This window comes from Ixodes scapularis, unplaced genomic scaffold (genome assembly GCF_016920785.2).
Source record: "Ixodes scapularis isolate PalLabHiFi unplaced genomic scaffold, ASM1692078v2 PGA_scaffold5__190_contigs__length_132052651, whole genome shotgun sequence".
Classification (NCBI taxonomy): Eukaryota; Metazoa; Arthropoda; class Arachnida; order Ixodida; family Ixodidae; genus Ixodes; species Ixodes scapularis.
Window position 1 is genome coordinate 48,548,899 of NW_024609880.1, and position 13,134 is coordinate 48,562,032.

Below are 13,134 nucleotides of genomic sequence, written 5' to 3' on the forward strand. Positions count from 1 at the left end.
CTTTGCAGCAGCTGTGCACGGGCACCGCCATAACTGACCTTCAGTTTTTGTTTCCCCTTACTACGTTTACTTCACTTCATTATTGGCATAGCAGGCTAGGTTATTGCCATCTTAGATTTTATTCTGTCTTTCTCTACAGCATTGGCTTTTGTGGAGGCTCGTCCACACCAATTTCAGAGTCTCGGTATCTCGGTAAAACAAGAGAAGGTCAGCAATGGCGGCTGTATTCTGGCGCGTGTGTAAAGCGTCTATATGCATAGACAGTATTTTGACCTCTACCACGGTGTCTGAAACGGTGACCAAGCAGGCAAAAATAAACGTAAAAAGTAAGGTATGAACTTATTTGTACGTAAAACCGGGCGAAAAATTAATAACGCCACACCGAATGTGATTTCTTCTCGGTTCGGGGGCCCTGTCTTAGCTATAATGAAAGTTGCAGAACGTAAACCACTGTTTTGTGCGATAGGCATTTGAATGGGTCATTGATTAGATTTAAGCCTGGTTCAGACAGTTGCGTTTGACTGCGTTTGACTGCGTTGCGGCTGCAAGAAACCAGGACATCCCTGCTGCTTATATCTAGTGCCAAGATGATTCCTTGAATTGGATTCCACACTACATACGAAGCACAGATGTGCCGGTGACTCGCTTTCTGCTCTCGACGCAACGCTGTCAAACGCATTCAAACGGAAGTGTCTGAACCGGCCTTTAGAGGGGTCATGAAACGGTTTTCCTACTTCTTCCTCCTTGGCTTTAATCCTCAACTCAAATGCGAATTGTCAAATCACGTCGTCGTGACATTCTTCGGCACCGATGCGATGACTCCTTGCTTTCACCGTGCTTTTTATGCACACCATAGAACGTAGCATTCACAAGTGATGATAAGTTCCATCAGGGCACTCATTGGCCACGAACGCGAATCCAAATATTCGTCGACGGATTGATTGTTGACAAGCACATACGTGCGAGTGACGAAGTTCTCGTGTCCAATGCGTGAGCTGGGCTCGGCTGACGTCAGGTTGGCACCGCTGACGCGCTTTGGGAACCGCGGATGTATCGTAGTGAAAATGCGGAGAGCTTTCGAAGGCAAGAAGGTACAAAATAGTCCGCTATATTTTCAAATGTTCGTACCGAAAAGCTGGCTTTTGACTTTCTACCCTCTTTCTTTTGGCCAACTAAACGATATGGGATCAGTAAAGTCTCAATTTGAAATCATTTATGCCATTCCAAAATTCGTTTCCAGGCCCTTTAACAACCTGAAGACAGCATAGTTTAAACATTTCAGCCGAAAAGCTGACGGTACATTTAGGGGTGAATTTTGTGAACGTATCGTTCACACGATCAAAATGTATTGTTTTACTTCTTCAGTCAGAGTATTCTACATGATATACACTAGATGAGGTGTACCCACAAAGTAACAAAGCAAAATCTTTTCCAATTAAAGTTTTACCGGTACCCTCACGTTTCGCCCAAACATCGTTTAGAAAACATATAGAAGTTCACTAAAGGGTAGTGAATGACTTCACAAAAAACGTTTAATGCTGGTTATGAAGGCTTTTGTTACCAGCCAAGTAATACCGTCAACTGTTTCAACTATTTAACGTGAGAAAATATACTTGCAAGGTAACTAATAAATTCCACGGAATACCTGTTTTTTTAGAAGTACCAGTGCATGCTCCCTAAATATGTGTAGAATTGAGTACGAGCATTCGAAAGGTCCTCCGCAGTGATTGAGTGCTACCTCGAGTACGCAAAGCACTTAAAATGTAGTTACAAACGTTACAGATGAAGGGAGCCGGAAAGCAAAGCATAAGATTACAGATATGTCCACTGTGCGAAACAGTGAATGTGCAGATGATATCGGCACTTTTGCGTATCTTACTCAGACAGATCATTCAGGAGTCTTTTTCCACCACACCATTAGTTTTCGTGATAGTCGTTCAATTTTGTGGAGAAAAACAAACAAGGAAACCGATGGTCGATCTTTTCTGCTGCTTGTGTAGAATTTTGTACGTCAATATCCCAGGCGAATCAAGTCGTGGACGAAGGCTGCGAGCGTTGCATCTGCCAGGACAACGGCGTGCTCTGTACAGACATGCCCGGTTGCAAGACACTGCCGACAGGATTGCCTCTGCTGACCGTCCCCGGGCAAGGTAAGCGCAGTGATCAAAGCTATCCCACTGTCTAAAACTAAACGCTTGCAGAAAAAAAAGTTTGCCTTCCACGACCAGGTGGAGACGCCTACAGTCACAGACAAAAATGCAGCATCACGCGATTTTTTATTTTTATTTTTTAGTCATTTGTGGTGGCATAAATGGGATGCATAATACAACTATCGTTCATTCGCTTGCACATGGTGTTGACGCATTCAGTTTTTATTCCGTGAGCTTTGCTGCGAAAGTGACCGGCCGGACATTGCGCGTCTTTCTGTCAGACGTATCAACGTTTAAGAACAATGGCGTCTTGAGACCAGATGGCTGGGACAGGAGCTATGGATGGGCTTCCCTCCGTCAAGCCCTATAAAAAATTCCACCAGACCGGGTTCTGGTGTTTCCTGACGTCAACAACAGAGCGGAATTTAAGACGAGGTTTTTGATAAACTGTCGTGTCCTGGCGTGTCCAGGTTCTGGTTTTTTCTGACGTTTACATCAGAGCGGAAATTCATACGCGGGATCTGGTGGGCTGTTGTGTCCTGGCATGACCCGGTTTGACATGACACGGTTTGGTGTGATCAGGGCCCAGTGTGGCCTGGTGTAATCCCGGTGTACTCATGCAGGCATTATACAGTGATGTATCATTAATATGCATATCCTTTCCCCCTAAAAGTCCTTCATAATCAATTTGTCCACATAACGAGACAAAAATGCATGTATTTACTCCTTTGGTGTCTCAAACGTCGTCCATATAGCGAGGTATCTGTATTAACGGGGTCCATATTAACGAGACATCACTGTATAATTTTGACATCAAATAAATTATTTTGAATGCAACAGCTAGCACATTCTGCAGGGACAAGACTTCAATTTTGGAAAGGCTTAATCGTTTATTCGGTCAGTCGTCCTGCTGACCAGGCCTCTTGCACAATAGTTGGCATGGTTTCTGAATCAGGCGAAGTCCTATTTTTGATGACGTGGCTACCTCCAGTTCCGTGGCACATCAGTATACATATCTGGTGTGGTGTGCACACTAAAACACACTAAGCCGCTTTGAAGTACACATCAGGATAACTATAGCTGATGTGGTGTGCACACCAAAAACATGTTAAGCCGCTCTGATGTGCACATCAGGATGCACTAGGTGGTTTGGTGTGCACACCAAAACACGTTAAGCTGCTTTGTTGTGCACGTCAGGATACACTAGGCTGGTGTGATGTGCACACCAAAACACGCTAGGTCGCTCTGATGTGCACACAAAAACACACTAAGGCACTCTCATGCACTCACCAAAAACACTAAGCCGCTCGATGTGCACACCAAAGCACACTAAGCTGCTCTGATGTGCACACCAAAACGCGCTAAGCCACTCGATGTGCACACCAAAGCACCCTAAGCCGCTCTAATGTGCACACCAAAACGCGCTAAGCCACTCGATGTGCACACCAAAGCACACTAAGCCAGTCCGATGTGCACACCGAAACTTGAAGGACGCTTAAGCTTCGCCTTTAAAGGCCGATTCACACACTTGCGTGCAGTCCGACCGAGTGCAACTGCAACGGCTTGCGACGTACGGGTTGCTATGGCAACAGCTGCGACGGCTTTAACAAAGCCGGCTTTTACCCCGTTTTGTTGGAGCTGACGCAGCTGTTACTATAGCAACCCGCACATCGCAAGCCGTTGCAGTCACACTCGGTCGATAGCGAGACATAAACGCTACCGCTCGTTCCCAAGCCGTGCAAGCGTGCTTTGCGTGGCCTTCAGTAGCGTGTCTGGCTCGCAACCGAAGGGTCGTTGGATCGAATACCGCCTGAAATTCTTCAAATTTTGTTTAAAGCAAATGAATTACTTTATAAAGCGAAATCATTTGAGACATGCGGCGACCTTTAATTCGCATTACATGTCATGTTTTTTAGTCAGTTTAATTTCACATCTTGTGTCACGTTTCATGTGAGTTGTTTAAAATTCCCACGCGAGGTCATGTAGCTGTGACGTCATGACCCTATCGACCAATCTTGGATTTTAGCTCACGCCACCGACTTCTCTGCGACACGAGCTCCTTAACGCTGTCGTGTTAAAACACACTAAGCCACCTGATATGCGCACCAAAACCCACTAAGCCGCTCAGATGTACACATCAGGAGACACTATAGTCCGTTGCAGTTCAAGAAGGTAGGGCGAGGGTAAGACGGGCCGGAAAGGAGGAAGTAAACGAAACGCTGGAGAAGGGGTAGGGGGACCTCTTTCTCTCTTTAGCGCTCCGTCTGCTTCCTCCTCCCCAGCCCGTCTTACCCTGGCCCTACCTTCTTGAGTTGCAAGGGTCTATAGGCAGGTGTTGTGTGCCCACCGAAACACTAAGCCATTCTGATGTGCACATCCGAATACACTAGGCTGGTGTGGTGTGCACACCAAAACCCACTAAGCCACTCTGACGTACACATCAAGGTACATTAGGAAAGTCTGGTGTTTACACGAGGAAACAGCAGACACACCAACCCGGTCTGGTGGATTTTTTTACTGGGAGACTAATGAAAATAAGTAAAATTGATTTGAAAACAGATTGCTATTTAGGCTTCAACGGTAACCTGATCAATGAAAAAAAAAGAAACAAGACGAAGTTTGCTTTCAACTCGAAGAAGAAAGCTTGTTTTTGGTACACTTGTTTAATGCGCCTTCACAGAGCGTGTAAATGCCACAATTCAGTCAACGCACTTGTACTCCAACGCAGACGTACCCGTAATCATGGAGAACGTCACTCTGCCGGTGACTTGCGTTCCTGGTTGGACTCCCTGGTACAACACCCGAAAGCCAGACGAGCACGGAGACTTCGAGACGGTGGAGGCGATACGAGCCAAAGGACATTTCGTCTGCGATGAACCTTACCGGCTAGATATCCAGTGCAGAGTGGCCTTCGAGAGGATGGCTGGTATCAAGTCGTCAGTTCCTCGCCAGGAGGTCGTGTGCGACCTTAAGAAAGGTCTTTTCTGCTCCAACGATGCGCAAAGGAACCGTCGATGTCTGGACCATACGGTTCGCTTCTACTGCGGCTGCGATTCGTCCCGAGTCACCAGCACCACCCCCCTGTCGACAGGTAAAAAACGATGCCGAAATTGCTGCAGTCGCTAAGCTGATTGTCAACGAAATGCGCTAGCATTTAGCTCAAGGGTTCCGACTTAGGGAAGGATGGGAATTCCAACCTCGCAACGGTCCGCATATACTGTCGTGTTCGGAGTCACGGCAGCTTCATCCGATCGCCGCCTACGGTCCGCATACTGTTGTCTTTGAAGAGCCAATCTTTCGTATCGTGTGTCGGCGGTTTCGTGCAAACGGCATCGTCGGTTTTACATTTTCGCGTACGTTGCGCCACCGCCACGGCCCCTCGATCCCCTGCTCTCCCCTCCAGCGGTGCGTCACTGGAAGCGTTCCAGAAGACTCTTTCCCTCTTGTAAGAGGGAAAGTGTACGTAACGAGCGAACGATCCAAGCGAAAGAGCATGGCGGGAACCGCGCAAGGGCCTCACGAAACCGGTCCAATTCAGTCCGGTCCAAACCAAACCACGACCGTCCAAACGAAAGACGGCTGCATGAACCAAGGCAATAAATTCTGACGCATTTAAACATTTAGGAATGTTACTAAAAAAAGTCCTATACTGGCACGTTTTGGTGAATTGCTTTCTTGGGGCTCGTCTCGGTATTTTTGTTTATTCTTAATGATAGGCAGGATATTTTCGTGACTTTAAAGTGAGACGCGATTATGCAAGCTCCCCCCCCCCCCTTTCCTGTTTTTCTAAAATGTCTTGAACTGTTTGTAATAGCAATATATGAGATTACAACTGTGTCATAACAGTATAGGGTACAGCCACCGAATTACTGTAAAACATATCCGCTCCTGGTTTTGAAATTGCACTGTAGAAATCAAGCTTTGGGTCATTTGTATTACGGTCTAGATTTTTTTTTTTTTTGTCACAGCACTCGATACGAATTTCGTATTACTCGAATCGAGCCCCAAAACATTTCACGATTATTTTGAACAACGCCGACACGGCGGACGCTAGTCACCACCCCACCACGCAACCTGCAATAGACCGATCTCACTAAGCGTTCGACGCATGCGTGACGCCGCCATAACTTTGGTTCACAGGAGGCAGTCGGCTGTGCACGAGAGGGCTCGGACCGTCTCGTGCTCTACTCGCGCAGAGCTCCAGCGAGGTTGTCGCACGAGCCCAAAGACTAAAGTTCCCTCAATGCATTGCTGGTGAGATCGGTCTATGGCTCCATTTGGATGCTTACGAAAGCGTGTCCACGACGTAACAAAATTAAGCAGATGTGGTGTATGACTTCGTTTCATACTTCATATACAACGCTGTCAAAGCTACTGGCGCGAGCGCGTGGCTTCATCTATGGTTTCGTTTGCGCGAGAGAGCGTGCAAATGATCAACGAGATCAAGCCCCCGGGCTCGTGCCAGCAGCTTTGACAGCATTGTATCGGAGGATAGGTCTGCCACACGCATTCTTTTTGTAGGGTACGCGCGTCATCTCCTTTTTAACATTCTTGCTTTAAAACGACACTTACAGATGTCCCAACGGAATATGCCTACGATCGCACCACCACAGAAACATCGGGAGGTATGTAAAAAATAAGGCTACCTCGACCATTGTGCTTTTGCTTTCCGAGTTCAGTTCCGAATACCGGACTCCCGATACACTCGAAGCACAAGCGTAAAAGTCTAAAGGTTATGCTTTTTTTTTTTAATCTTTTTTTCAGAATACAGTACGCCGACTGACATTGTCTACAACCACACCGCCGTAGAAACGACAACAGGTATGCAAGTCGAAAGGGAACCGTATTTTCATATTTGTATTATTTTGCTTCTATGCGTGTAAATGGACGCTCTGGTAGAAAAAAAAAAAAGAAAAGTGTATGTCAGTGTTTTCACACAGTGAATAAATTTGATCGATTGCTATGATATAACCGAACTTCGAAAAGTAAACTTTGAAAAGCGAATCTCAAAACCGCGCTTAGAAGTTGATAATTTTGCTAATCACTTTTTTCTAATCACTGACCGGATGCAGTGACGTAAGGCACGTCAAGTGCTTTGCACGTCTTACTGCAAACACGTCGACTAAAAAGTAGAAAGTATTATTGAAAAGACATACAGGATCCCACTGCCTGACCTCACTACTTCACAAAATATTTCTGGAGGATGTATAATAATTTGCATCGCTTAATTCTCGAGGATATTTATGTGGTTCATTCGCAAGATACGAACTTGCAATTTTCTAAACGGTTCCAATATGTACGCAAAAACAACATTCTTGTTTCCAAAGAAAAAGTGAACGTTTGACTGGGTAGCCTTTAATTGACAGACACAGCCGACATGATTTCCCACATCTTGAAAACCGGAGTCCGAGGAACAAAAAGAGGAATGACACGCACGTGATTTCCTTTTTCTTTTTTTTTGGTGTGCGGAGGTGACAGATGATACAGCCGTCACTGCGATGTTTCAGAAAAGTGCAAGCGGTTCGTGTACCTGGTGAACGGTCCCATGCCACTGCCAGCCAGCAGCTACAAGGCCTCCAGCAGCGCAAGTCCCGCGTCTGACCCGAACCATTCCCGACTTGGAACCACATCGACGCGGACGTCTTGTGAGTGATTCCCGCCTGAGAACATGCGATGGCTGTCCACAAAAAAACGCTCCTTATTCTGTAATTTGACTTTTTTTTTTTTTTTTCAAATCACCAAATGAGCACGTAGGATTGTTTAGACGTTTGCAAGTACGGCCGCTGCGCGCCGCCATCTTGCTGCTGGTGTGGGTAGATTGTCTGATAGTGTGGTGACCATAGAGTGCCTTTTCTACTGGTGTGTTTAGTGTCCTATGCTGCCCATGCATCGAAAGTGGTCCCGAAGTGGTAACAAATGACATCACAGAAACCGAAGTGTCATGCTGTTGCATTTCGCGATCCTGGTGGTATGTCGTAGAAATGCTACTGCGAGAAGCACAACCGAACGCGAGTGTCGCTGTCGTCACGGCGTCTCAACTTCTGACTGCCGAAGCTTCCGTGGACTGTCATATTGGAGGGCGACCTGCAGCGGAACAGGCATCTGCCACATGAACCGCAGCTGTTGGGACGCCGCCAGGATCGCGACCGGCGACAGCATGACACTTGTATGACGTCATCGGGCGGAAATCGGGGGACCACTTTTTTGGACGCGATAGACGCACCAGTCGGAGACGCGTTCAAGGCACCATACTGATCAAGGAAGATAGAAGGGTAGGAGAGGGCATGACGTCGGCCGCGTAGCCTCCACAAGCCATGCTCCCTTGACGCCTCGCCTCTTTCTCATTTTCCTCCTTACACTCCTCACTTACCACGCCAACGTGATCACATCACGTGGCCGTAGCTAGCCTTCGTCTAGCTATGGGGTACTAGAATACACCACAGGCTAGCCTTCGATCCGATAAAACCTACCGGACGGAGCGCGCGCAAGCCTGCAAGGAGGCCTTCTACAATCAACCATCCATCTCACACGTGACATGTCACGCGCACCAATAGCCAGAGAGATCTATGGTCACGTTGGCCACAACATCGTTTAAACTTTTTATGACTAGGCTTCACCAATATTGCAACGTGCCCTCTCCTAGTACTTCTAACCTCCTTGATACTGATAGTCAAGCATCGCTGAGGCGTACCCACGGTTTCCAGACTGGCACCCAAACAAAGCCTTTTCTATCCACGGTGGCCAGGCCAGCTCTCGAAGCGCGGCTGCTTGCAAACGTTTATGGTCGCTGGGAGGCATGAAGAGTGCAGGTCGTGGCGAGTCCCGACCATCTTCTGATCGCTCCGCAGCCAATGAGCTTGCGATATTCGCCAAGAAGAAGGCCGGCGAACCAATCACGAAGCAAGAAGCCTGAACGGATAAAACCACACCCTGCGTTTCTTAAGCAGTGACTTTTGGCAACTGTCCTTTAGAAATTGTTCCCCTTTAGAAATTGTTCTTCTCGGATATGATTTCTCCTACTGTCATCCTAAATATGCGGCACACTATAGTACTGTTTGGTGTTGTAGTAAGACGTTCGGATAAGACATTAGGGCTCTCACATTTGTTTACGCACTCTCAACGTCATGATTCGGGTTTATCTAGGGAGCACATGAGACTCTTTTTTCTTTTTTACAAAGAAGGCCTTTATAGGAATAGATTTTACAGATACCGCTAATTTGTGTAGATGACATCATGGGTGCTGTCCTTTACACAAGTCACATTGTATAGAGTTGCGATCACAATGGAAAAAATTAGAAAAGTAGGTCCAGCTTTTTATATATATATATATATATATATATATATATATATATATATATATATATATATATACAGGGTGTTTTTTTTATTCTTACCCATTTGTTTAAAAAAAAACGTGAAAGCTACAATAATGCGGTTTGTGCAGGTGGGTTATACGGTCAGGCGGACATTATGTGGGTGGCTAATCTTTGCGATAAGTCGGCTAATTAATTAAAATTCGTTAATTAACTTCTTAATTACTGAAAATAAGCATATGGTTTCAATTAGGAAATTGTTGAGCATCATCGAAAAACCTTAAATCAACTATTTTTAGCAGGATGTAACGCCAGGGCAGCATTTTACGGCGTTTTGTAAAAACGCTCTATTTGGACGGATTTCTAGATTTCGGTTTCTTATCGGAGCGCATCTACGCGCCCGCGATCCTGCTCCCAGGTGGTCGCGACGCGAAGCCACCTCCTCGCCTCCCTCGTAGAATGGAGGGAAGTACGGCGCACGTGTGTTGCCCGTCTCAGCCACTGGGGAGCAAGACCGCGGGCGCGGTGATGCGCTCTGATAAGAAACCGAAATCTAGAAACGCGTCCAAATAGAGCGTTTGTACAGAACACTGTAAAATGCTTCCCCGGTGTTATATCCTTCCAAAAATAGTTGATTTAGTGGTTTTCGATGATGCTCTACAAGTTTCTAATTGAAATCATGTCTATTTCCACTAATTAAAAAAGTTAATTAACAAATTTAAGTAATTAGCCGATTTATCGCAAAGATTAGCCACCCACATAATGTCCGCCTGGCCGTATAACCCACATGCACAAACCGCATTATTGTAGCTTTCACGTTTTTTTAAACAAATGTGTAAGAATAAAAAAAAAACACCTTGTTTATATATATGTGGGTGGTTTCATCTCAAATCATGCAGGCAAAAAGGGTCGAATTTTTAATTTCGATGAAAAAAATATATGTTATGGCGCCGTTTCTAAAACCGCAGTCGACACAAACCGCAAGTTCGTCCGATTTTTTGTTCTCGACTTATGAATTTTTAAAGAGGCCGCGGCGAAAAGCAGTGTTTTTCACACCCGTCGTGGGTCGGATGTTTCGCTTGATCTGCCGCCATGGATTTTCAGTCCACATTATATTAACTTTTTTCAAGCACTCTGTGAACACATTTAAAAGGCTCCAATACCATGAAATAATTTTAGGCCTTTTCCTTTTTTTCTGTAAAAATGTCAAAAACGCCTCCTTAGTCAATTGTTGACGAACTTTGACAATTAATTACTGGCGATCTACTTGGGTTACACTGATATTTTTTATGTCCACGGAGAGCCCAAAACACGCTCTTTACATTTATTATAAAATTCCTTGGCTGTATAAAATATCCTTTGCGGTATGTTTACGTTAATATTATGCAAAAACCAAAAAGTGCCATTTTTGAAATTGATTTTCTCAAAAAACCCATTTTTTATTTTTTTTATTTTTTGTTCAAATGTAGATATGATAGTTGTCTACACGAAAATTAAGCCTAGAAAGTGTATATTTTGTTTGTATGTTCTAAATTTAAGCATCAATATCGTACAAAAACGTGTTTTTACGGCTCGAAATGGACTTCCGAATTGCGCGTCTTCACAAGCTTGGAAATAGTTTTTTTTCTTTTTTTCAACGTTCCCACATAAAAATGAAATACAGTATTTCCACCCTGATATATTTATTATTTAAATTTTATTATAGGCGGCAAGCTACATCGGAGGAGTTCCAAAAAGAGAAAGCAACACTTCTTAACAGACCAGCAGGTGTCGTACATTTTTAACGTGTAGCAGTCGGCAGACGTCTTATTGATTCGGGGCCCTTATTGGCCTGCATGAACATCCCGCCCTTTCGGAGCCAGCAGATGACCACGACCTTTCGCGCTCGTTGTGTTAGATGGGACGGCCCTTGAGAGTAAAGCGAGCAGCGCACCCTGTGTCACGAGGAGTGAAATGGTACGATTGTGTCGTTGACGCGGCGAACAGTGACAGCCATCCAGGAGGAGTCTGTCAGAGTATTGCACAAGGGAAAGCAAAGGAATCGTTGCCTGAAAGGATGAGGACACCACGGCCTTACAATGTCGACGGTCAACAACTGTTCTGCTAGCCAAAACAACGCCGCGTGCGCGCTAAAACCGGCGGCGCGGGACAGAAATCCCGCAGACGCACACACGAAGATGGGCCGGTTTCGTTAGGGATGTGGGGAAATTCGAAACCAGCCATCCGTGCATGCGCGAAACGATACCGCCTGTTTGTCCTATAGCTTCAAGCGCCCTATCCTTACCTTGAAACGGCCGTGCTCTCTCTCTCTCTCTCCGGGGAGATCCGATAGCACCGAAGGGTTATCTATTAAACTTGAGGAAGAAAACGAGAAGGGAGTGTTTAAGTTCAATTATCCCCACCAACCCGCTCGTTCTGTCCTTATAAAGGGTTATCTCTTTCGGAAACAGCAAAGCCCGGAGACTGACATTAAAACGAGCGTGTTGGTAAATATACTTGTGTTTGTATTCTGCCCGGAGACTAGTTGGGTCGAAGTCAGCCTCCTTGTCAACTACAACCGTTTGTGAAGAGTGGGCTTCTCCCGAGATGAAACGTTAGCGCCGGCTGACGTGTTCTTTTGAAAAAGGGAAGGGGAAAGAGAAAGTTTGAGTAACTGCAGAAACTACCTCGAAAGCTCCTCTTCCGATATGAAGCTTGAAGCATAATCTCGGTTACCTTCTCGCGCATCGCCTGCTCGAATATATTCCTCACTTTCTTTCGTACAGCCACTGTTCCGCACAGCCGTCGTAGATGTGCGTAATAGAGGGAGGAACAGATTCGAGCATCATCTGGACGCCGTCATCCTGCCAGACTTCAATGTCGTGGGGCCGACTCGTGTGTGTTTCTTCGCCCCGCTGAACTTTGTTTCTCGGGTGCGGTTTTTTCTGAACGTTTTTCTTTTTTTTTTTTCAATGTTTTCTTACTAACTGTTTGTTAGCACTGTTCAGTTGTTGGGTTTATTTCGTCATGGCGTAGCGGCCTGGCGGTGATGTAGAGAGCGTGTTCGCACGCATTTGGTTGCGTCCCGTTTAGGGAATGCCCGGGGGAGTTGGTTTTTGTTCTTGCCATGTGCGGCTGAGTTTTCCCGTCTTTATTAAATTATTGCTTTTTTTGTTTGTTTTACCTTTACGTGCCGTCGACTTCTTTGTCTGACTCTCCACCTTGCCACCGCTCGAACCTAAATACTTTATTTTTTTTTTTAACGCAATTTTCGTTAAGATCGGAGTTGGGCAATTTAATTCCTATTTATTTATTTTTATTTCCTACCCCTCTCCATGACACACTCTCTGTGTGTTTCGGACCGTTTCTGTGTCACCACTTTTGTGTATTACGGAAGTGAAAGGACATTCCCTGGTGACCTGTGCGATGTGCGGTGGACAACCCTCAGTGTTTGGTTTCGTAAAGAATTGTATATAATATATCGACGATGTGGTGACTTCCTTTGTCTTAGTAATATGACAGCTAATAGCTAGTCGTGCTAGTTTACTTTGAAAGGTTTATAAATCGAAACAATACAACGTCTGTGCCTTTTGGTTATTGAAAGTCTACTAGGCCTGCTGATTTGGTTAGATATGTATCTCATGGTTCCCGCTCTTATCAAAACATACATAAATATTCAATACCACAAAATC

The 13,134-nt window shown here is 45.4% G+C and overlaps 1 protein-coding gene across 1 annotated transcript in view; it reads left to right on the top strand.

The window, feature by feature from the left end:
- LOC8052190 (hemocytin) overlaps positions 1–13,134 on the top strand; it is a 166,826-nt gene that overhangs the window by 86,381 nt on the left and 67,311 nt on the right. The window contains exons 42-46 of the mRNA XM_042294055.1: positions 2,024–2,150; positions 4,879–5,241; positions 6,725–6,775; positions 6,915–6,971; positions 7,658–7,795. Of these exons, the coding sequence (XP_042149989.1) occupies positions 2,024–2,150; positions 4,879–5,241; positions 6,725–6,775; positions 6,915–6,971; positions 7,658–7,795 (736 nt within the window). The remainder of the gene's footprint in view (positions 1–2,023; positions 2,151–4,878; positions 5,242–6,724; positions 6,776–6,914; positions 6,972–7,657; positions 7,796–13,134) is intronic.